At 45.0% G+C, this 21861-nt stretch overlaps 1 protein-coding gene across 1 annotated transcript in view; it reads left to right on the top strand.

Annotated features, from left to right (window-relative positions):
- LOC144680613 (uncharacterized) overlaps positions 1–21861 on the top strand; it is a 447610-nt gene that overhangs the window by 23494 nt on the left and 402255 nt on the right. The window contains exons 2-3 of the mRNA XM_078541787.1: positions 3690–3832; positions 6795–7355. Coding sequence (XP_078397913.1) covers positions 3733–3832; positions 6795–7355 — 661 coding nt within the window. The 5' untranslated portion in view covers positions 3690–3732. The remainder of the gene's footprint in view (positions 1–3689; positions 3833–6794; positions 7356–21861) is intronic.

Genomic DNA, 21861 nt, shown 5'->3' with positions numbered 1-21861 from the left:
GCCTTTAGGGACTGAGGTTTGGTACTCACCCTTGTGGAGCAGTGAAGGTTATTGACATGTTTGCGGCATTGCCATCAGGTTCTCTGGATGACTCTACGACTGCTGACCTCCTCAGTGACCTCTGTCCAGTCTTGCTTGGTTGAGTGGGGAGGTATGCTCCTCTGTCCCTGGGGAAGAGGACCATCTGCCTTGCCCAAGCACCTTGGAAGAGAACATACTGGGAGCCTTCATGGGGCCAGCAAAGATCTTCCTTCTGTCATGTCTCAAGCACACTTCTCCTGTGGACTTCTACCGAGAATCCTGGAGGGTTCTGTGTTCAGAAATTGATGGAAAGTTCAGTGTTTGGAGGATGATGGAGGGTTCACTTTTCGGATAATGATGGAGGGTTGACTGTTCAGAGGATACTTGTAGGCCTGACTGTTCAGATGATGGTAGCTGGGACGATTGCTGCATTAAAGGACACTGGCGTTAAGGCTCAGGTGCTGGTGACCCTTTAACATAATGCCAGCACTCTCTTCCACGTCAGGTGATGACTTGGCTGCAGTCTGAATGCCTGCCTCTGGCCACTGAATGTTCAACTACCCCACCTGTCAGACATTAATTGTCCAGCCAGCACAAGGTTGCTACGGGAATGGGAATCGAAGCGGGAGGGTCTTTGTCACCCACTCTCAGTTTCACCTTCACTTTCCTGTTGGGTCTCGTAAAATCTTGGCCATTCTTTTAATGACAGGTATATTTAAACATGGAGTAAGGGCAAGATGACTCATCTGTCTTAAATTTGGTCACACCTGCTTGTTGCTTGAGAGTTACTCATCAAGGTACAAGTATTTGTTTAAAGCGGATCAGTGAAGGTTGTCATCAAATCCATTGACCTATGTGTCCCTGGGTGCTAAATTCGCAGTCTGTGGAGATTGTAATGTTATGATCCCAGCTGATGTTACAACTGGACAAGCTTGATCCCAAGGTGGAACCCGGCTTGATAGATCCTAACTTTTATTTGTTTGTTTAGATACTTGGAGAGTGGCTACTGAACAGAGTCACCGGAGTCAGCTAATGAATTTTTAACAAAAGAATAAAACATTTATTCAACAAGAAAAGATGAACTATATTACAATGCTCCTTCACCCACAACTATATCTTTACAGATATATACAGATTTGTAAGGATAACACAAGTTATAATAAGCTATCTTATATTCTAATGTTCACAGTAAGTAGATGGTCCATGTACCAATAGGTGACCTGTGGTCAGACATGCCACACTCTGAAACCAAGCGACAGATGCCACCTCAACCAAGATGCAATGGATCTCTCATCAACTTTCCCCAGATGCTGGTCACACCATGAGCCAACAGCTCTCACTGCATTCCATCTTTCACATGAGGGTTTCTAATCTCCACTCTCCAAGAACTCGCCTTGCAATCTTCTCCCAAACCGACACTTTCAGATGCCTTCCGCAAGGGTTTACCTCCAGGATTTTGAACTCTCCTTCCAATGTTCCTCTTCCCTGGGTCACCACATGCATTCAAGCTTTTTTCCACACACTCTCTCTCACCGACTCAGCTGTCAACAGTACACAACTGATTCACATGCCCATAGCAAAGATTTACAGACATTCAGTCTCCTCTCTTGGACCTTCTGACTTCTCACAAGCTTTTATGTCACTTTGACTCTGCTTCCTGGAGCCTGGAGCTTTAAACTTGGAGCCTTTCTCTGCCCCTCACTCTTAACTTCACTTGACAGGACCCTTCCCAGTTTCCTGCCCTTCCTTTGACTAGGAGGTCTGCTTGGGACTTTCTCCTGTTCCACTCCCTGGACTCTTGGGGACTTTCTTTTTTAGCTTGGGACTGGCTACCTGTCCCCTTTGCTCCAGTCTCTCCCTGGCAGCCACTTTAAACCAACTTTAGCTTGGAACTGGCTATCTTAGTCTTCTAGGCTGCTTCTGCCTGGCAGCAGGCTCAAATTGAACTCAAAAACTGCTATTTCTAGTTTCTTCTGCGTGTGTCTGTGGGAGGGACCTGTCTCTCTGGACCCTGTTGCTAGGCAACAGCCCAGTTTTTCTACACTTGTGTTTGCTTAACTTCTCTTACAGTCATAAACTCTCATTAGAAATGCAGGCACCTTTTAAAGTAAAACTAAAACTCAACTTGACCTTTTCTTAACACACAAATACAGAAATACAAATCAAACTTAAATATTAAAGCTAAAACTCATTCCTAACACTGACAAATACCAATATAATTTACTTAAATTATCTCCATTTCCTAACAGTAACATTTAAGGTACAGGACGTTTCAATGCTTGTTACATTGGTTCCTGCCTAGTAACAAGGGTGGGAACCACTGGGAGTGTTTTGATAGGTCATCAGATCAGCTCAAAGGTCAGTGAACAACAGCTCTTGAGGCAGTCAGTTTGAGGTAGTCTGCCAGCCAACAAATGTCACAGACACAGGGACGGGAATAGGTTCCATTAAGCAAGTTAAATGAAGGCAGCAAAGAAATAGGCTCCAAATTAAAGAAAGAGCTCCAGTTAGCAGACTGACTCCATACTGTGAGACGCTGGGGCTTTGGAGCAGTGGTGTTCTGCTTGGCACAGCCATATAACTGAAAGTGTGCTTGTAAGCTAGTGTTTGAGTGTATTCGGAAATCCAGGGAGAAGGAATCTCAGAAAGCAAGATTGAAACTTGTGAAGTGGGCTATTGTTAAAGTTGTCCAAGTGGCAGTGACTTTTGGAGAGAATTCCAAGGAGAGATCTTTGAAGGTGAAGCTGGGAATCCCGCGTGAGACAGAGTTTCAATGATATTGTTTGACTTAGTGTTTACTGATGTCTGGGTGTGTTCTTGAGAAATCCATGGACCCTGTCTTGGTTGCATTGTCATTTACCAACCAGCAGGAGTGTGCCATGGAACCATGAGCACTTTCGCTCCGTAGGTTTGGTAAATGGTCTTAACAGCCCACCTGCAGTGGAGGCAGAGAGCCTTATAGTGGCCTCCTATCCCTCTATTGACACAAACTTTAGCTAAAGCCTTCAAATGGATGCTCCTTGTAAATTATGGGGCATTAAGAACCTTGTTGAATCCTCTGGTGCTTCAGAGGCTGCAGTAGCACCACTTGGAATCTCCCAACTTTACACTGCAGGCACCTCTTTGATGTTGTGAATTCTATTGGGACTCTGCCATGCGTATGTAATGAGTCCTGATCTTTCAAGGTAGTTAGGGCTGAGGTAATTATGAAGCGATAGGTGGAATTTACCTAAACTGTTCTACTCTTTTCACTTTAATGGCACCCTGCGCATTTTGGTGTTGAATTATAGATTTTTCAATAACCATTAAAAAATATGATAAATCTTCTCTCAAAGACGACTGACTCACATGATTTGTCAAGTGTAGCTTAGTGATTGACAATCCCAATTGAAATTAATAAAAGACCTAAGCTCCATTATTTAGAAGTATTAGTTAATATTTTCTTCATCAACAAGGCATTTTTTCTAGCAAATTCAATTGGATCTACTAGTTGTGTGCGTCAAGAATTCATCCTTTGTGTTTCATGAATTTCTTCCAGTAAATATATTATTTGAAAGCTTAGAGGAATTTGAAAGATCACAAAAAGTGGTTTGGATAAATAGGAACATTTATGATGCTATGTTCTGTGAATGAAAATGATCAGTACTTGTTATTTTTCTTCATTTCAGTTTTTGAAGTGTGTGTGGACCACTGCTTCCAAAGGCATATGACATGGAACCAAATCTAAAAGCCATGAAACTTGTCCTGCACAGTTTTGTGTTGCTGCTTCTCCAAGAATTCAGTACAGCTGTGGAGGATGATGTAAGATCTAGTAAGGAACTAAGACTTTTTTTTCATTTTTAATTTTTTGTGGTATTTAGTTCATCAAGTTGATGAATTACATTGTTAAGCAATGAATATTTTTCTACTTTGTGCCCAGGTAAAATGTTTAGCATTTTGGTCATAGAAATTCTAGACTAGATTCAGTGTAGACCTCACTTTACTTAGCATGCGTTGGAAGAGATGAATGGAATAATTTTGTTTCTAACTAACTTATGTGATCATCACAGAAGCCAGGATCACCTTTTGTATAAGATTCATAGATTCTTCTGGATTAACAATTTACTTCTAACATGCATTTATGGATAGATTTTAATTTGTAAGCTGAAAACATTGTTTATTTAAAAGAAAAATAGGTTTGCATTTCAGGTGTGAATTCACCATCACAACAAAAGGTTCAGAATTGAAACAGTATTATGCCTTTCTTTTCAGATGGTGACAGACCTGCTGTTTATTTCCAACAGAATTGTTTTGTTATATTTGCAGCTTGGGTATATTAAGGATGACTATTGAGCATTAGGTATAATGATGAATGACAAAAGTGCCTTTTCGTCTTTGCGATCAAGTTCAAATTCAGACAGACTAATTGGATAAAATTGGACTATGAGCCCTGATTTTCTATCCAAATAAAAAGAAAATTCTGGGCTGGAAATGCAATACGTGCTTGCAAAGCATGCCAAGGAGCAGCAGATTGGAACTTATGTTGGCTATATCAATCAAATTCTTAATAGTCATAGCTCCACAGGAAAAGTTTAGAATTTGGCACTGATGTTATTTATCTGACTTCTCATTCAGTGAACCTATAGAGATAACAGTGACAAAAGGAACATTACAGTAATTGGACTCAGAAGCACTCTTTCTGTTGAGCAGCAAGTATGGCCAGTGATATGTTATATTTGTAGAAATACTTCAGAGCAGATTTTCCTGTTCTTTTGACTTGGGGTTTTACATTGTCTAAGTGCAGTGAATAAAGGAAAATTAGGTGGAGAGGAGCATAGTGGAGCCCACCAAATTTTCCATTTATTCATTAAAATGGAAGGAAAATGTGCAGGCTACTTTCTGTTTCGCCTCCCTGCCTGGGCTGTGTCCTGGTGATACAATACTCCCAGCTGCAGGAACAGAAAATTCTGCACAATTAAATTTTCTGATACTTGCATAATTCATATTAATGAAAATTAATACACAAAATGTAGAAAAACAAACAAATTTAATGCTCCTGAAATTCTTCAAACTTCTTGCTGTCACATCATTGTGACTTTACCAGAAGTACAGCAGCATAAAATCTGAAGAAATTAAGGGGCAATATCTTTTTTCAAATGCTTAGTTTACATTATATAGAACTTAAAATGTGGAAACAGGCCATTGAGCACAACAATTTATGCTTCCTATATTCTAATCTCCTTTCATTCTACTTCATCTAAACCTATCTGTATATCCTTCTAGCCCAGTCTTTCTCATGCACTTAACTAGCTTCTCCTTAAAGGCATCTAAACTATTTGCTTCAACTACTCCATGTAGTAGCAAGTTCCACATTCTCACAACACTGAGTAAAGAAATTTCTCCTGAATTCCCTATCAGATTTATTTGCAACAGTCTTATATTTATATTCTTTTTGGAATGTCCCACAAATAGAATCATTTTTTCTTCATCTATGATATGAAACCATTACATAATTTTAAAAACCTATATTAATCACATTTTCTGAGAAATGATAGTATTATAAAACCTTTTGTTATTAAGTGAAAAATGTTAGGTTAAATTCATTGAAGGGCTACCAGGCACTATATATAATTCCTGCCATTATTATTTGGAAGAAAGTCTCAAACATAAGTCAACTGGGGTCAAGAGTCCATGTTGAAATGATAGATGACAAAACTATGTAATATCTTATGTATTGCTGAAAAAAAATGAATGCAAGATGAAAAGCTTTGACAAGCATGTCTCTTTTTTTCAGCAATACGCAAGTTCTTTACTACCAAGTGACCAGTGATATCTTATGCTTATGTGTAAATGTGTGCAGGAACTATGGTGACAAATCAGAAAATTATTCTTTCTATCCAGAGTGGCCTCACTAGTCTTCTGCAGTGGGTTTTGTGGGAGCTTTATTTGGTTGCGACAGGCAGAAGGATAAGATAGGTGTGGCTTTCTCATTCACAAAGTGGAATTTTAAGCCTGGGTGAAGAACCTTACAAAGGCCTACTACCATGATTGACTAAGGAAAACCAAAACTGAATTAACCTTACATTAAACATGTTTGAAGTTTCAAAACTGTTTTCTTTGCAAACTAGCTTTGGGGAAGTGGTGACGTAGTGGTATTGTCACTGGACTAGTAATCCAGAGACCCAAGATAATGCTCTGTGGACCTGGGTTCGAATCCTGCCACAGCAGACGGTGGAATTTGAATTCAATAAAAACCTGGAATTAAAAGTCTACTGGTGACCATGAAACCATTGTTAATTGTCGTAAAAACCCATCTGGTTCACTAATGCCCTTTAGGGAAGGAAATCTGCTGTCCTTACCTGGTCTGGCCTACATGTGACTCCAGATCCACAATAATATGGTTGACGCTTAAATGCCCTTTGAAAGGGCAATTAGGGATGGGCAATAAATGCTGGCCCTAGCCAGCGATGCCCACATCCTGTGAATGAATATTACTGAAATGGTCGTTACTTTGCGAGAAGCACAGGCGTGTGATTTTCTTAAAAATACAACTCAAGAAATTTGTTGCTCACAGATTAAAAATTCCCAACTATCCACGGCCTTTAGGTACTGACTTACAAATACAGGTGGGAGCACCAAACAGTTACGTGCAATGCTAAATATGTGTATTATGCAGATTCTTTAAAATGTGCATAAAAGTTGTAGCACAAAAATACAATTGTTAATGCCATTGTGAATAATGTGCCTATTATTCCTTTGTAGTAACACCATTTTTCTTTTTTCTTTTCTTCTAGGCTGCAGAACTGCTCCAAATGACTTAGTTTTCATTTTGGATGGCTCATTTAGTGTAGGACCAAATGATTTTGAAATAGTCAAAAACTGGATTGTCAACATATCCAGCAGTTTTGAAATAGGGACAACGTTTACACAAGTGGGCGTCATACAATATAGTGATGATCCTCTGCTAGAAATCCCATTGGACAAATATAGGTCCAATGAAGACCTGATGAAAGCAATGGAAGCCATATTATATAGGGGTGGAAATACAAGAACAGGAAAAGCTATAACATTTGGAATTAACAATGTGTTTGCTACCTCAACCAGGGCTGCTAATGCCGTGACAAAAGTAGCAGTTGTACTTACAGATGGAAAGTCCCAGGATGATGTGAAGGACTCAGCAGAGGAAGCAAGGAAAAAGAAAATTATACTGTTTGCAATTGGAGTTGGTCAGGAAATAGAAGATGCAGAACTTCAGGCAATTGCTAATAAACCATCATCCACATATGTTTTCCATGTAGAGGACTACACTGGTATCTCCAGAATTAGAGAAATAATGAAACAGAAACTTTGTGAAGGTAAATAGTTTATTCTTTATGTACGCAACAATAAGATCCTTTTGTAAGTTGAAGATGTCTCCCAAAAAAGGTTTCATACTAAAGTAAAAGCAGTAAATCTTTTTGCAAGATTATTTTTATTTAACAATATGCTCAGATCAGTGTAAGAATACCCTGTATAATCTGGTGTAAGATTATAATTTTTATACATGAAAATTTAATGGGCAGAATTTTTCATCCCGCGGGCAGGCAGCGCCCGATCTGAGCGGGAGTGAAATAGTGCGCAATGACGTCAGGCAAGTGTCTCTACGTCACTGCACACTCTCATGATCTTTTGGTCAGCGGGTATGCACGAGAGGCAGCAGCGTACCTGCCAACAATTAAGAGACCTATTAACGCCCTTATGTAATTAATTAAGCTGCATTTTTCACTGCCTGCTCAACCATTTGGTTGGCGGGCAGGCAAATAGGCCAGGCAGCCTTTGCATTTTTAACAAAACATCATCCATGGGCGGGATGAGATTTCCAGTGCTTACGAAAAAAAAAATTAAAATTTTTAACATCCTTTCTCACATGTCCCTCTCCATGTGACTGAGTCACATGTGGGGACATGTTTTTTTCACATGTTAAAAGTTTATTTTTGTATTTAAAATCTGTCAGCTCCCTAAGGCAGCTCTGTGCCTTCAGGGAGCTGTCAGAGCACGCTCCCCCGTGCATGCGCACACCTCAGCACTCGCACTTCTCTCACTCCCTCTCCGGCAGCGCTGAGGCCCCCAGCACGTGTTTTCCGCTGGCTGGCCGTTAATTGGCCAGCCAGTGTGAAATTGTGGTCGGAGCCTGATTGCGGGCACGTGGCCGGTTTTGGGCCGCTCCCATGCCTGCCGCCGTGCCCACTTGACGAGGGAAATATTTTGTCCAATGACTTTTTATTGAATTTCTTTTAGACGCAAATTACCTTATCTTTTCTTCATACAGTGCATTCGCTTTTATAGTTGCTAGTTCGTTTTTGTTTAGAAAGCATTAAGAAACTGAAAACAATATATTAATATAACTCGGCACTGCTTGTCTTGAGAATGTAAATGGGCAGAATTTTCCATTCTGGAGACTAAGGGTGGAATCATTCCAGATTTGCACCAAGTGCAGTAGTGGATGGGAAATAGGACGTTTTACCCACCTGTCACAATGGCAGATTTTAGCGCACCAGTGCGCAGCCTCCTTCATGTCTACAGCCAGGATTGCTCCGGGTGACCGATGGCCTTGAAAACAAAGGGCTGAATTTTTCCGTCGGCGAGCAGGGGACAGGCCCCGCTCACCGACGTGAAAATGACGCAGGATGACGTCGGGGGAAACCCCAACGTCATCCCGCCCCATTTAAATCTTCAGGAAGGCGGGGGCACAGCGAGATCAGCTGTCTGCCTGCCGACCTGTCAATGGCCAATTGAAGCCATTGACAGGATAATTAAAACAATTAAAGGACCTGCCCGTCCAACCTTATGGTTGGTGGGCAGGCCAGGAGCCCCAGCGGGCTTCTGAAAAAACATGAAAGCTCATCCACCGGCGGGATGAGGTTTCATGTAGGGTTTAAAAAAGTTTATTAAAGTTTCAGTGAAATTTATTAACATGTCCCATCTCGTGTGACATTGTCACATGAGGGGGACATGTTAAGGATTTTTAAATTTTCCTATTTTTAAAGTTTATGAAGCTGTCAGCGATCTCCCTGAGGCAGCACTTAGCCTTAGGGAGATGTGCGCTCTTTCGTGTGCATGCGTCACATTTGGGGAATCCCTCCCCCGCCCGCACAGGAAGCGCATAGCGCTTCACGCTGGGCGGGCATTAATTGGTCTGCCCACTTAAAATGGCGGCGGGGATCGGCTCCCCGCCCACCGGAGATTGGGTTGGGCCCACCCGCCCGACAGGCAGAAAATTCTGCCCGAAGAAGACGGCAGCCCCCAAATTTAGTGATGCCTCTCTGGGGCACTGGCTGGACGCAATGGAAGGCCACCGCAATGATCCCTACCCCAACTCTGGCCACAGGAAAACTACCAGAGTCACAAATCCAGCCTGGGTCTGAATGGCAGCAGTGGTCAGCGCCACTGGAGCACAGAGGGGATCAGCCATCCAGTGCAGGAAGAGGATGAATGCTCTCATCCATTCCACCAGGGTAAATCAACCACCTCATCACTCTCAACTTACAGACTTACAAACTTATCCGACATCCACAGGGATCTCACACCTCAAGGGACAACACCACTAACTCTCACACACACCCTCATATCTCCATTAGGCTCATATCCACTGGAATTCGCATCTTCATCCTGTCCATGGCTCCACTTACGCACAAACATTCACGCAGTGCCAAGTGTCCTGTGCACACTGTCTCGATCTGTTTTCATGCAGGAGAAGCTGGTTCGCAACAGCAGGGAGACGTTCCAGACTGGGGGTGGAGTGGCTCACATTAGACCCTCATTCACTGAGGAGCGTGCCATCGCACTGACTGGTGAGGACATGGACCATGCCTGGGCAACGGTGAAGTCGGCGGCGAACACACACGCGAGGATCCTGCACTACATCATCCCTCTCTCAATATAACTGTGTGTGCTCTCTCTCCTGCTTTTGACTCTGCTGACATGCACTAAATATCTCTCCTTTGATTCACATGAAGCTCTGCCAAGAGACCGACACCCTCAGCCAGCCAATTCCTCAGCTCCATCCAGGTCCTTACCTCCAACCAAGAGGACACCTCTTCCAAAGAAGAGCTGGAAATAAGAAGCTTGGAAGACCTGTCACAGCGCTTATCACACCTTCCACTAGCTCAGAGACACACACTTCTGCGGGACCTAGATCTAGAGCAGGCTCGGGTTTGTAATCAGCTGGTCACCACATGGACACGTGTCCACAGCAGGAGGAGGCAGGTTCAGCCGAGCTTCCCTGGCTCAGAAGACTGCTGGGAAATAGGCAGAGGCATCTGTGACGTCTGAGTCAGATGATGAGCCTCTGGATTCGGGCTTCCAACTCATTGTGGAGCGTCGGGAGAACATCACGCAGAGCCTGTTGGAAGGCTCAACTGAGTGGCACACAAGTCAAAGGAATGCGACTGAATGTTCTCTGATGAAGTGGTGCCCACATGTGCATATATGGAGGTCTCCATGGGAAGGATGGCAGACGCCATGGAGACCCTGGTCCAGCAGAACACGGAGATGCGTGTAGACCTACACTCCATCGCGGTAGCCATGGTTAATTTCCTGCAATGGCAGTGCGAGAGAGAAATAGGGCACCTGACGTCCCTCCAGGCACTCCTTCCCCTCAAGGAGTCAGGCTGGGGCCTTCAGGCACCAGAAAGGAGGAGGAGTGGCAGCTGGACACCCCTGGGTCATAGAGGCTGTCCTCTCCCTCCGAGTCTCCTTTGCCTGTGACCCCCTCAACCTCATCTTCTGTGACTGCAGAAGGAGCAGCTGACCAACAGGAGGACAGCCAAAGCAAGCCAGTGCCCTCAAGGCCTTGTTGTCTCCAGTGGATGCACGCTGAAGTCATCACAGGCAACAGGGCCAAATATTGCACAGGCTGTCTCCACCCCTCCTGCAGATATCAGGGCAGCACCTAGAAGAAGTGGTAGGTCTAGAAAAGTTAAGAATTTCCGATCACAAGCAGCTGCATGGGTGAACACATTTTGTCACTTTATAATCTGAAAATATATTCACTTTCACTAAATAGTGTGTAATGATGTCTTTCAGCTTCATTGACAGGCTTCGCGAGTCCTCCCCCTGCATCTCCCCCACCATTAGCAGTTCAGCTGCACACATCCAGACCACGAGTGATTCTGGAGGGAGAAGTGTGTGTGTGTGGCAGGGCCTTTCGGAGCCTCGTGCAAGCACTGTCCCACCCATGCTGAGCCTTCCTCCATCACACTCATCTCAATGTCCTATGCATTTTGAATGCTGCCTGCTGGGGTTCTCTTTTAGTTGTCCATCTGAGCTGACCTGCATCTCCACCCACCAACTGATCACACTCCCATACAGCACCTGTGCCCATCAACATGAAGCGCCACTCACTTTAGGTTTGAAAATCATGGTTGTAGTCAAGTTTCTGCTCAGCTCCCCCATCCTTTCCCCTCTCCCAGTCACGCATGTCCTTTCCCCCATCACTGTTCACCCCCTTGGCATCACCATCCACCTCCCCACCGATGCTTACCACAGAACCCTTTTCCTTCCAAAATCTCCAGGTGAATGTGCATGTTCCCTACCTTCCCGAGAATCCCACCCCCATCCACATTGATCTCCACAACTTATTCCTTCCCACCCCCAGGGTCTGTGTCTGCCCCCGAGACCCCATCAACCTCCTCGCCGTCCCTTCCACCGCTACCATTGCACCCTCAGCCTCCCACCATTCCAGTTCACTCTTCCCCCTCTCATACTCACCATTCCCTCCTACCACGCCCACCCTCAGTTTGCTCCCCAGGAGGCAGTCATTTACTCTGCAGACCCCTCCCCTTCTAGCCTTCGCTCCAGACTCCTCTCTTCCACCCTACCCACTCTCACCAGACCCCCGCCCCCCCCCAGACTTCACCTATCTCCCTTGTCCAGCCTTGGCGCAGCATTTTCTGGCAGCATTCAAGTGAAGTTATGCAAGTTCCCCAAGAAGAAGAAAGCAACATCTACGGACCTCAAAGTCATTGATGAACTGAAGCTCACCAGGTGCATGCCACTTATATACAATCAGGAAACAGTATGTTCTAAATTCTCGATGGTGGGACACTAACCCCCTCCAAATTATGTAATTCCAGCAAGTTGGCCTTTAATGAGCATTCATGAGATGCAAATGAATGCAAATATGCTTCCCAACATAGATCAATGGGAAACTAGACCCACCTTTAACCTGCCATCAAAGTCGTGAGAACAAAATTCCAAACTAATTTCTCACTGGCAAAAAAAAAATGACTTTTTCCATCATGCCAAAATTTATTGCCCTTGCCTGCCACAATTCCCACTGCTGGCGGGAGTGGAAGGTTCCACCCTATGGATTTGATCCAGTACACATGGAACTTTTGCTCAGCTGGCCCAAAGAAAATGGGTAAAACAGCCTCCTGCTATATAGTAAATCTCTATATGGTTCTATGATCCCAGCTGCTGAAGTCTAAAACAGAAGAAGGCAGGCTTTGGATGGACATGGGAATGGTATTATGGCATGAGCTCTGCTATTTGATTTGGTGATGAACATTGGTAATTGAAAGCTTCAGAAGAATGAAGTGGATGATATGGATTTCTATTCTTAAGAAGTGAACATTAGGTGTTGGTTTACATTTTAGTGTTTTCCAGATGCAGTTTAAAATCAGATTGTGGCAAACCTATAACAATTTTTCATTTTACAACCATTCCTCAAGTTATTTAATCCTGTGAGGGAGGTGACTAAGTATAGGATGCACTTTTCGAGAAGATAATAATGTGATTGTTTTCATAATCAGGAAAAATAATCAAACAAAATTCAAGGGAGATAAAATTTATCTACATGGTACTGTTAGTGCAGTGGTTAGCTGCACTGCTATTTTGATGAAGTCAAAAATCCATTTATAATATAATGGTTAACAACGTTCTTAAAATAATACAAGAATTTGATGTGAAAGTGTTAACCAGTGCACTAAATAGTGTGTATAAAGGAACTTCAACCTTTAGGATATTAATATTATAGTATTCAATTTTGAGTAGTTCTATTCTGGAAATGGACATTTTCAACATGTCATGAATCATTAGACTCCATTAAGTATTTACCATCTTTTTTAATTCATTCACAGAATGTGGGTGTCGCTGGCTAGGCCAGCATTTATTGCCCATTCTTAGTTGTCCTTGAGCTGACTTCTTGACAACTGAGTGGCCTGTTAGGCTCTTTCAGAGGGCAGCTAAGAGTCAACTACATTACAGTGCATGTGGAGCCTCATACAAGGGAAGGAAGGAAAAGTTCCTTCCCTAAATGACATTAGTGAACCAGATGGGTTTTTACAACAATACAGTCGTTATGTAGTCACCATTACTGATACCAGCTTTTTATTCCAGACTTATTTAATTGACTGAATTTAAATTCCCCAGCTGCCATAATAGGGTTTGAACTTATGTCCAGATCCAGACCTCTGAATTACACTAGTCCAATAACAACTACTGTGCTACCATTCTCATAACATTTATTTACTTATCTTTCCAGCTTTCATTCCTGCTCCTATCCCAATATTTAGGATGCAATTTGAACACTCAGTAGAATTCTGGACTCCCCATTATAAGAAAATTCAATTCATGGAAAAGGTGCAGAGAATATTTACTGAAAAATACTGAGAATGAAAGATCATAGTTATGAAGAAAGATTCCAAAAATTGAGGCATTTCTCATTGGAACATAGACAGTTTTTGAGGACATATGGAGTTAGAAATTGATTTACGTCTGTTTTTGGTGCAGGGGTTCAAATTGTGGCATGCTCGGCCTGATTTTGATGGATGTTGGGAACTTATTATTTTGGTGCACCCCCTCATTTTCTTGATTGTAACATGGCCCCGAGCGGATTCTATGCTGCACCCCTCTCCATGGCACTACCAGTGGCCTCTGCACACCGCAGGGTGATGAATAGCGTTGTGAGCAAACCATATGCTACAGGCAGTCTTCCTTTTTTAAAGTTGCGGTCACATAAAAGGGAAACTGCACTAATAGTGCTCCCTAGTTTAATGACACCACCACAGGGGCACAAGTGGGGACCAGGAGAGATGTTATGTTTCTGCCATGGGGCAGTAAGCCTTCAAGGCAAACCCTGAGAAGGGAATGGGAGTGGGTGGAAATGGAAGTTAATAACCAGAGTTACGACCTGAGGGCATGGCAGTAGCTCTGAAAAATGTTTAATGACCTCGTCTGGATGGACAAGCTGAATGAATGCATCTGGATCCACCACACCAATCACTTCTCACACTACTCAATGTATCCCACCCCCATCAATCATCATGCTGTTCTTTCTGGCATTCTGGACTCACCCCTGATATCTTTATACTACTTCTCACCCCACAAACCTTTCAATTAAAACAGCTGCAAACATACCTCACCATGCCTATTTAACCCTATAGCTATTCAACTATGGCAGGCACATCACCCAAGCACATTAACACACAGCCACTGACATTCTGTCCTCTCTCTTGCAGGAGAAGGTGGCACATAACAGATGGCAAAGCCACATAACTAGTAGAGGACCAGCACACCTGCATACCCTCAGTGCCATTGAGGAGATGATACATAGAATCATCAGGACAAATGCCACAGATCGTGGCATCTGGCACTGCTAAGGCCATCAAGCATGATGGTAAGTTGCTGCCTATGCACCTTCTTCACCCACTCCTCATTCTTACCCTGCAAGGTGCCATGAAGTGGAAATTGCAGATGGAGTTACCTTGGAACTCTTGCTTTCCTCCCCACCCTTCCTTCTTTCAAACCTTGTCTCCCTTCATCTTTTTGTGCTTTCACATGATCAAAAACTGCAGGCTATTTAGCCTCTGAGGAGGCATGAGGAAGAGGAAGAACAATCCCACTGGAGTAAAGAGCAGGCACTGAACTTTGATCTTGCACTTGCAGCCACCAGCTCATATAATAACACTGCTAAGAGCATGGAGGAGTCTGGCTCCACTGTGGCACAGGGCATCGTGTAGAGCCCTTTCACCGCGGAAGTGGTGGGCAACTCCAGGGCAGCAGTGCCAAACCAACCCATGATGGAGTGTAGACTGCCCCTTTGTCTCAGCTTCCACTACAGCAGAGGTGGAGGCTTCCCAATGTCTCAAGGCTGCAGTGGAAGCTTCAGGTCATGAGATCCCTGTCTGCTCGCATGCAGGTCCACTTCTGGCATCCAGGCTCTCACTGCTGCCATCATGGGTACAGATATCAGTGCTCAAAGGAGAATACAGGCTCTCATAGTAGTTCAGCAATCTGGTATCCAGCCCCATGGAAGTGGTAGAGGTGCTGTGGAGCATGAGCCTCCGATCCTGTCTCAGGATAGTAGCATTCCTGTTTCCACCACTGCATTTGTGCCAGAATCCTTGCTGTTGCCTCTCAGGCAGCCAGCCCAAAGTTTAGCCTAGAGCAGAGCCCAAGACCCAGGGCCACTCTAGAGCATGCTCCAAAGCCACCTTCAGTCTCCCCAAGTGAAAAGCAGCAGCCTTCCACCAGCTACTGATTGCACTGCATAGGAGCACCAAGCCACAGATGGGATATATGGTGTAAAGCTATTGTTTCTGCTGATTGTACTTGCATGGCTATTTACTTCTGATAGTCAGGATTTGGAAGTGTTGATTACACGGTTTAAGCTTCCATTCGTACTAGGGCTACCTAATAGAGCATTCCTGCCTGCAACAGAAGGGGAAGAGCTTTGAGCTGGAAAATTCCTGGTTAGTTTAGACCTTTCATTCACACACAGCTAAACTTATAGATACTGCTCATGCTGCAATTAGGGAAATGATCGTGTCCACATTTGTACTAAATATCCTATATAGAAAAGACTGATGCAGCAAGCCTGACAACAGATAGCTAACAAAGTTAATGTTGTTCCCAACATTCAAAAGACCTAACTGTAAATATGCAAAAAGATGGCAGCTCTGAGAAAATTGTCATGGTTAAAGCTCACAAAAATGTTTCTCTACCAAGTAGCAATACCAAATATGAATGCCATAAAGTGTTTCCATATAACCAGTTACTCTTTGCTAATCTATCAAAGGGATTTATAAATTTTATATACCCAGAGCAGCATTTCTCCATTAATATATGAAGTCATAGAATACATTTTAAAAAAAACTACACATAAATACATAAATTACTGGAGAAAAATTATACCAGCAAATACAATGAAACCATTGTACCCCTGATTGCAGGTCGGCTTTGTTCAGCAAGTTAGCAACAGCTATATGCATTGTTTATTTTCAGTGCTGCCATTATTTATATTAATAGAAAAACTAATTCTGAAAATTGCATTTATGGCCTCAGGAGGCCATACAATGCTTTCACTCATCTATTCTCTTATTATAAATGACATATTAGTGAAGCTTATAAATGACATATTAGTGAAGCAATCAATATATGTGGTTTTCTACAACCAACTTATTAAGTTTCCACATGCATACATGAGATAGAAAGCTACCACTGTTTTTAATTTTATTTTTCCTAATATATAATGCCTTATCACATGCTCACAATGTAACCAATTTACTACCAATGGATTACTTTTGAAGTGCAGCACTGTCATACCGCAGGCAATCCATTTGAATACAGGAAAGTTCCATAATGAATAAGTAACCAATTAGTCTGAGGTGTTGGTAGCTGAGGGAATGATCTTGGCCAAGATAGTTCCCTCCTCTTCTTCAAATAATCACATGGATTTTTAACACCACCCTAAAAGGTAAATGGGGATTTTGTTTAATGTCTCCTTCAAAAGACAGCGGGTGGAATTTTCTGTGCCTGTTGGTGTCGGGCATCATAGAGGACGTGAGCGGACAATATGGTGGGAAGGCCAAAAATTGGTTTCACAACGTTGTGAAACCAGTTCGCGATCATCCGCTATGCCTATCAATGGCAGGCCGCATTTCCTGCTGGTGTATGTCAGGAATGTCATTTTAATACATCTGCATATCATTATAAGCCCTGCTTGCCGGAATCATCCCCCACGCTGAATCATCGGGGCACGTCGGCATGATTGCATGCCAATGTATTTCACAATAGCATTTATAAGCTGTGCACCTGGCAAATTGCACTTCAAGGGGAACTCGGAGTTGAGTGCACACTAGTGTTGCACGGCGCTCGCGAGGGTCACCTATTGGACTTCAAGGTTGTGGTGCCACGCATTCAGGTGAAGGCACAGGCAAGTCACTTTTTCCCAGCTGGCTGACAGTGTGGTGCTGGGGCAAGAGCTGCACTGCGGTTGGGGTGTGTTGGTGGGGGGTGCAAGGGGTGCACTGCATCTGAGGCCAGCTGAGACAGTTCATGCGCAGCCACATTGGCATGCTTGGAGTCGGACCTCTAGCTTATCTACCCACTCAAGCAATGCAAAGGCATGAAAGTGTCACCAAATTCTACAGAGGTTTTCACCTCTTGGGCACAGACTGCAAACCAATGAGCGTTTTAGTGGACTGCAGAAAAATTGGATGAATGGGCAAGTTGTATAATCTCCTTGTGACAGCTGGCCATGGAGCTGTCACTGGTGGAGGCGCTCACAGCCCCTTGCAATGTCATCATTCAGGTTTGGACCAGTCTCCCCCATGGCTCAAGCTAACAGCACAGCCTTGCAGTGCGAGTTAGGAGAATGCCTGTGCCTGAACTGACAGCACAGCACGCAGTACAGTGGGCGAAGCTGCTGCCAATCGGTTAAGTGGAGTGGGGAGGAGGTGGTGGAGTTTCAGGCAGCACTAAACTCTGGCCACCACTCTCTAGGATGCGTTCAGGGGCCTTCAGACTTAAACAAGAGAGGTTCTTAGTGCACCCATGCTAACCCACGCATCTCTCTCTTTCATCCTGCAAAAGGAGTACATCAGGAACATGGAGCTTAGTGACTCAGCTGTATGCCTCATGGCTCACAGAGAGCAGAGACGAAGGACAAAAGAGCAATGGAGGTGCCTGGCTGGACAGAGGGAGGAGCAGCGCTCTCAAGAAGAAGGGGTGCCTGGGGCTCCTGCACATGCTGCTGAAGAACCACAGCGAGCTGTCGCTGATTGACACTTAGCTAGACCCAGGGTCGATAGGCGGTGCTTGTCGTTCCTGCAGTTGACCGAGAAACACTGTCACCGAAGATTGCGCATGCCCAGGGAACTGGTCGGTCACATGCGCCACCTGCTGCACAATCTGGCACCACAGGGACACAGAGGGCATCTACAGCCAGTGACCGTGAAAGTGACCGCAGCAATCAATTTTTATGCCAGTGGGTCCTTTCAGGACTCCACAGGTGACCTCTGTGGGATATCGGAAGCCTCCATGCACAAATGTATCCATAAGGTCATGGACCCCATCTTCATGAAGGCACACAACTTTGTGCATTTCGCCCGGGATCAGGAAAGCCAGGATGCAAGAGCGATTGGATTTGCCCAGATCTCAGGTTTTGCACAGGTGCAGGTTGCTTTCGACCACACTCACATGGCGTTCAGGTCTCTGTGGTAACGAGCAGTTGACTACATCAACCTCAAGGGCTTCCACTCGCTGAATGTTCAGTTGATGCGCGACCACCACAAACACATCCGACAGGTTTGCGCACGGTTCCCATGGAGGTCCACGACTCTTACATTCTCAGTTGTTCTCAGATCCCAGGGTTGGCTCCTCGGGGACAAGGGCTACTCACAGAGGACGTGGCTGATGACACACGTGCGGCGGGCTCAGAGTGCAGCAGAGAGAAGGTACAACGAGGCTCATTCTGCAACTCGCACCTTGGTGGAGCAAACCATTGGAATGTTGAAAATGAGGTTCCGGTACCTTGACCAGTCTGGTGGAGCCCTGCAATATAATCCACAGAGGGTGTCACGCATCATCGTTGCCTGCTGCGCCCTTCACAACCTGGCTTTGCAAGGGGGAGAGGAGCTAGCTGAGGAGGAGCTGCACGTCTCCTCTGATGAGGAAGGCATTGACAGGGATGAGAGTGGAGGTCCTAGAAGGTGAGGACGACAGCGACAAGGCCATCGTACTGGCCAGATGAGGCAGGTGCGCTTGGGAGGCCCTTATAGCTGCTAGATACATAGAGGATGATGATGACAAACACCATAGATCCTCACATTGCACCTGTAAACGTTTGACTCCTGTCTGGCTGATTGCAGTGCATATACCCTTTGTGATAAGGCTCCTGTCATGGAGACGCAGCAGATGCCCATAGTCCCTACATTCCAGGAGGATGATGACAGCATGCAGTGGGGACACTCCATAGGTCCTCTCATAACTTATGTGAATGTTTGACTCTGGCTGTTGGCAGATGGCTTGCAATCTGTAAACAGGGTCATTATCATGGAGATGCAGCAGGGAAACTTTAACTTCACCTGATCCTATGGTATCCTTCATGAGCTAAACCCTTCAGGACAATACTGTCACCAGACACAGATGCAGGTGAGATGGGGGGCCAGCCACACCTCAAAGGTGTTGGGAGCACACAGAGAGAATGATGGAACTCTGTGCCACTGGCTCAGGACATTTTGGCAGCAGTGATAAGCCCCATTGAGGTGCAGACATGACTGATGGGTCCAGTGACAGTAAAGACACACCATCAGTGTGTTGGGAAGGTTGCACAAAGCGCAGAGAAAAGGCCCTGGAATGAGACCTTTTAGCTTGTGCAGGCATCAAGGTTTCACATCTGACTGACACTGCTCATCAGAATAAGGAGCCATAGGCAAGGAGATATTCTTGGGAGTTTATTTACAAAAGTGAACATTATGTACGTAATTAACACCCATGCCCAGGCTATGATACTACATCTTCTTAACGAGGTGTCAGCTGTGGCTCAGTTCATAGCACCCTCGCCTTTGAATCAGAGGGTTGTGGGTTCATGTCCCACTCCCGGAAACCAAAAGCTGTGATTGTACTCGAAAAGAGTTGCAATCTGTGACTGTTGATAACTCGAAAGAGTTTCCTGCTAGCCTGGAGGTGTCAGCTGTGGCTCAATTCATAGCACCCTCGCCTTTGAATCAGAAGGTTGTGGGTTCATGTCCCACTCCCGGAAACCAAGAACTGTGATGTACTCGAAAGAGTTACATGCGATCTGTTGATAACTCGAAAGAGTTACATCTTCTTAACGAGGTGTCAGCTGTGGCTCAGTTCATAGCACCCTCGCCTTTGAATCAGAAGGTTGTGGGTTCATGTCCCACTCCTGGAAACCAAGAACTGTGAATGTACTTGAAAGAGTTACAATCTGTGACTGTTGATAACTTGAAAGAGTTACATCTTCTTGACGAGGTGTCAGCTGTGGCTCAGTTCATAGCACCCTCGCCTTTGAATCAGAAGGTTGTGGGTTCATGTCCCACTCCCGGAAACCAAGAACTGTGAATGTACTCGAAAGAGTTACAATCTGTGACTGTTGATAACTCGAAAGAGTTACATCTTCTTAACGTGGTGTCAGCTGTGGCTCAGTTCATAGCACCCTTGCCTTTGAATCAGAAGGTTGTGGGTTCATGTCCCACTCCCGGAAACCAAGAACTGTGAATGTACTCGAAAGAGTTACAATCTGTGACTGTTGATAACATGAAAGAGTTACATCTTCTTAACGAGGTGTCAGCTGTGGCTCAATTCATAGCACCCTTGCCTTTGAATCAGAAGGTTGTGGGTTCATGTCCCACTCCCGGAAAACCAAGAACTGTGAATGTACTCGAAAGAGTTACATGTGATCTGTTGATAACTCGAAAGAGTTACATCTTCTTAACGAGGTGTCAGCTGTGGCTCAGTTCATAGCACCCTCGCCTTTGAATCAGAAGGTTGTGGGTTCATGTCCCACTCCCGGAAAACCAAGAACTGTGAATGTGCTTGAAAGAGTTGCAATCTGTGACTGTTGATAACTCGAAAGAGTTACATCTTCTTAACGAGGTGTCAGCTGTGGCTCAGTTCATAGCACCTTCGCCTTTGAATCAGAAGGTTATGGGTTCATGTCCCACTCCCAGAAACCAAGAACTGTGAATGTACTCGAAAGAGTTACATCTTCTTAACCTTCCTAACTCTGCCACTACGTCTTGGTGCTTTCCTGACATTCACAGCGGAATTGGAGGCAGCCTGCTGACTGATAAGACCTGTCTGTGATGACCTTGACGGGCGTCCCCTGGAGGGCCGAGACTTGGAGGTCGCCGGCTTGCTTTCAGGCCCTACTGTGTGGCATTGGTACCCTCCTCGGCTTTTGGAGCTGGATTTGCTGGGGTCACAGGAAGAGGGATTTGGATGGGCCAGATACAGCCAGAGTCATCTGGGGTCTGCACCTGCTGATCCTCCTCCTAATGGGTGCCTGAGAGCCCATGGCTGACTCCTTGAGGAGAAGGGGAAGCTGGAGTGAGATCGAGCTGCCCCCCAACCCTCTTGTGTTGACACTGTTGGAGCCAACTATGGCATCAGTGATAGAGTTCAGCCACACAGCAATGCAGGACCAATGTCCTGGACCGAGGTCTCCATGGCGGCTGCCATCCTACCAGTGTTGACGTTGGTGCATTGGCATGCGGCGCTATCACCTCAGACTGAAGGCAGACAGACTCCTCCACCATGCCTTGCAATCTGAGGAATGCAGCGGATATCCCTCCCTGATGTCCCCGAGCTTGCCTTTGCAGCTCTAGCAACTGAGCTATGACTGAGCCAGAGGCTCAGCGTCTGACTCGGACTCAGCAGTTTACTGGCCTCCAGCAGTCCTCGGAGTGTCGGAAAACTGGGAAGTCCCTGTCGCAGCCTGCTGTGGATCAGACAGTACGGTGTGCTCATCAGATTGTGATCCCGAGTCTCCTGTAGAACTAGGTCCCACTGAGGTGTGTGTCTCTGCACTGATGGAGGGTGTGGGTGAGCGTTGTGATGGGTCTTCCATGAAGGTTT

This window comes from Cetorhinus maximus, chromosome 5, assembly GCF_964194155.1.
Source record: "Cetorhinus maximus chromosome 5, sCetMax3.hap1.1, whole genome shotgun sequence".
In the NCBI taxonomy this organism is placed as follows: domain Eukaryota; kingdom Metazoa; phylum Chordata; class Chondrichthyes; order Lamniformes; family Cetorhinidae; genus Cetorhinus; species Cetorhinus maximus.
The sequence above is the reverse complement of the archived record's forward strand: the minus strand, read 5'-3'. Positions and strand labels throughout refer to the sequence as shown.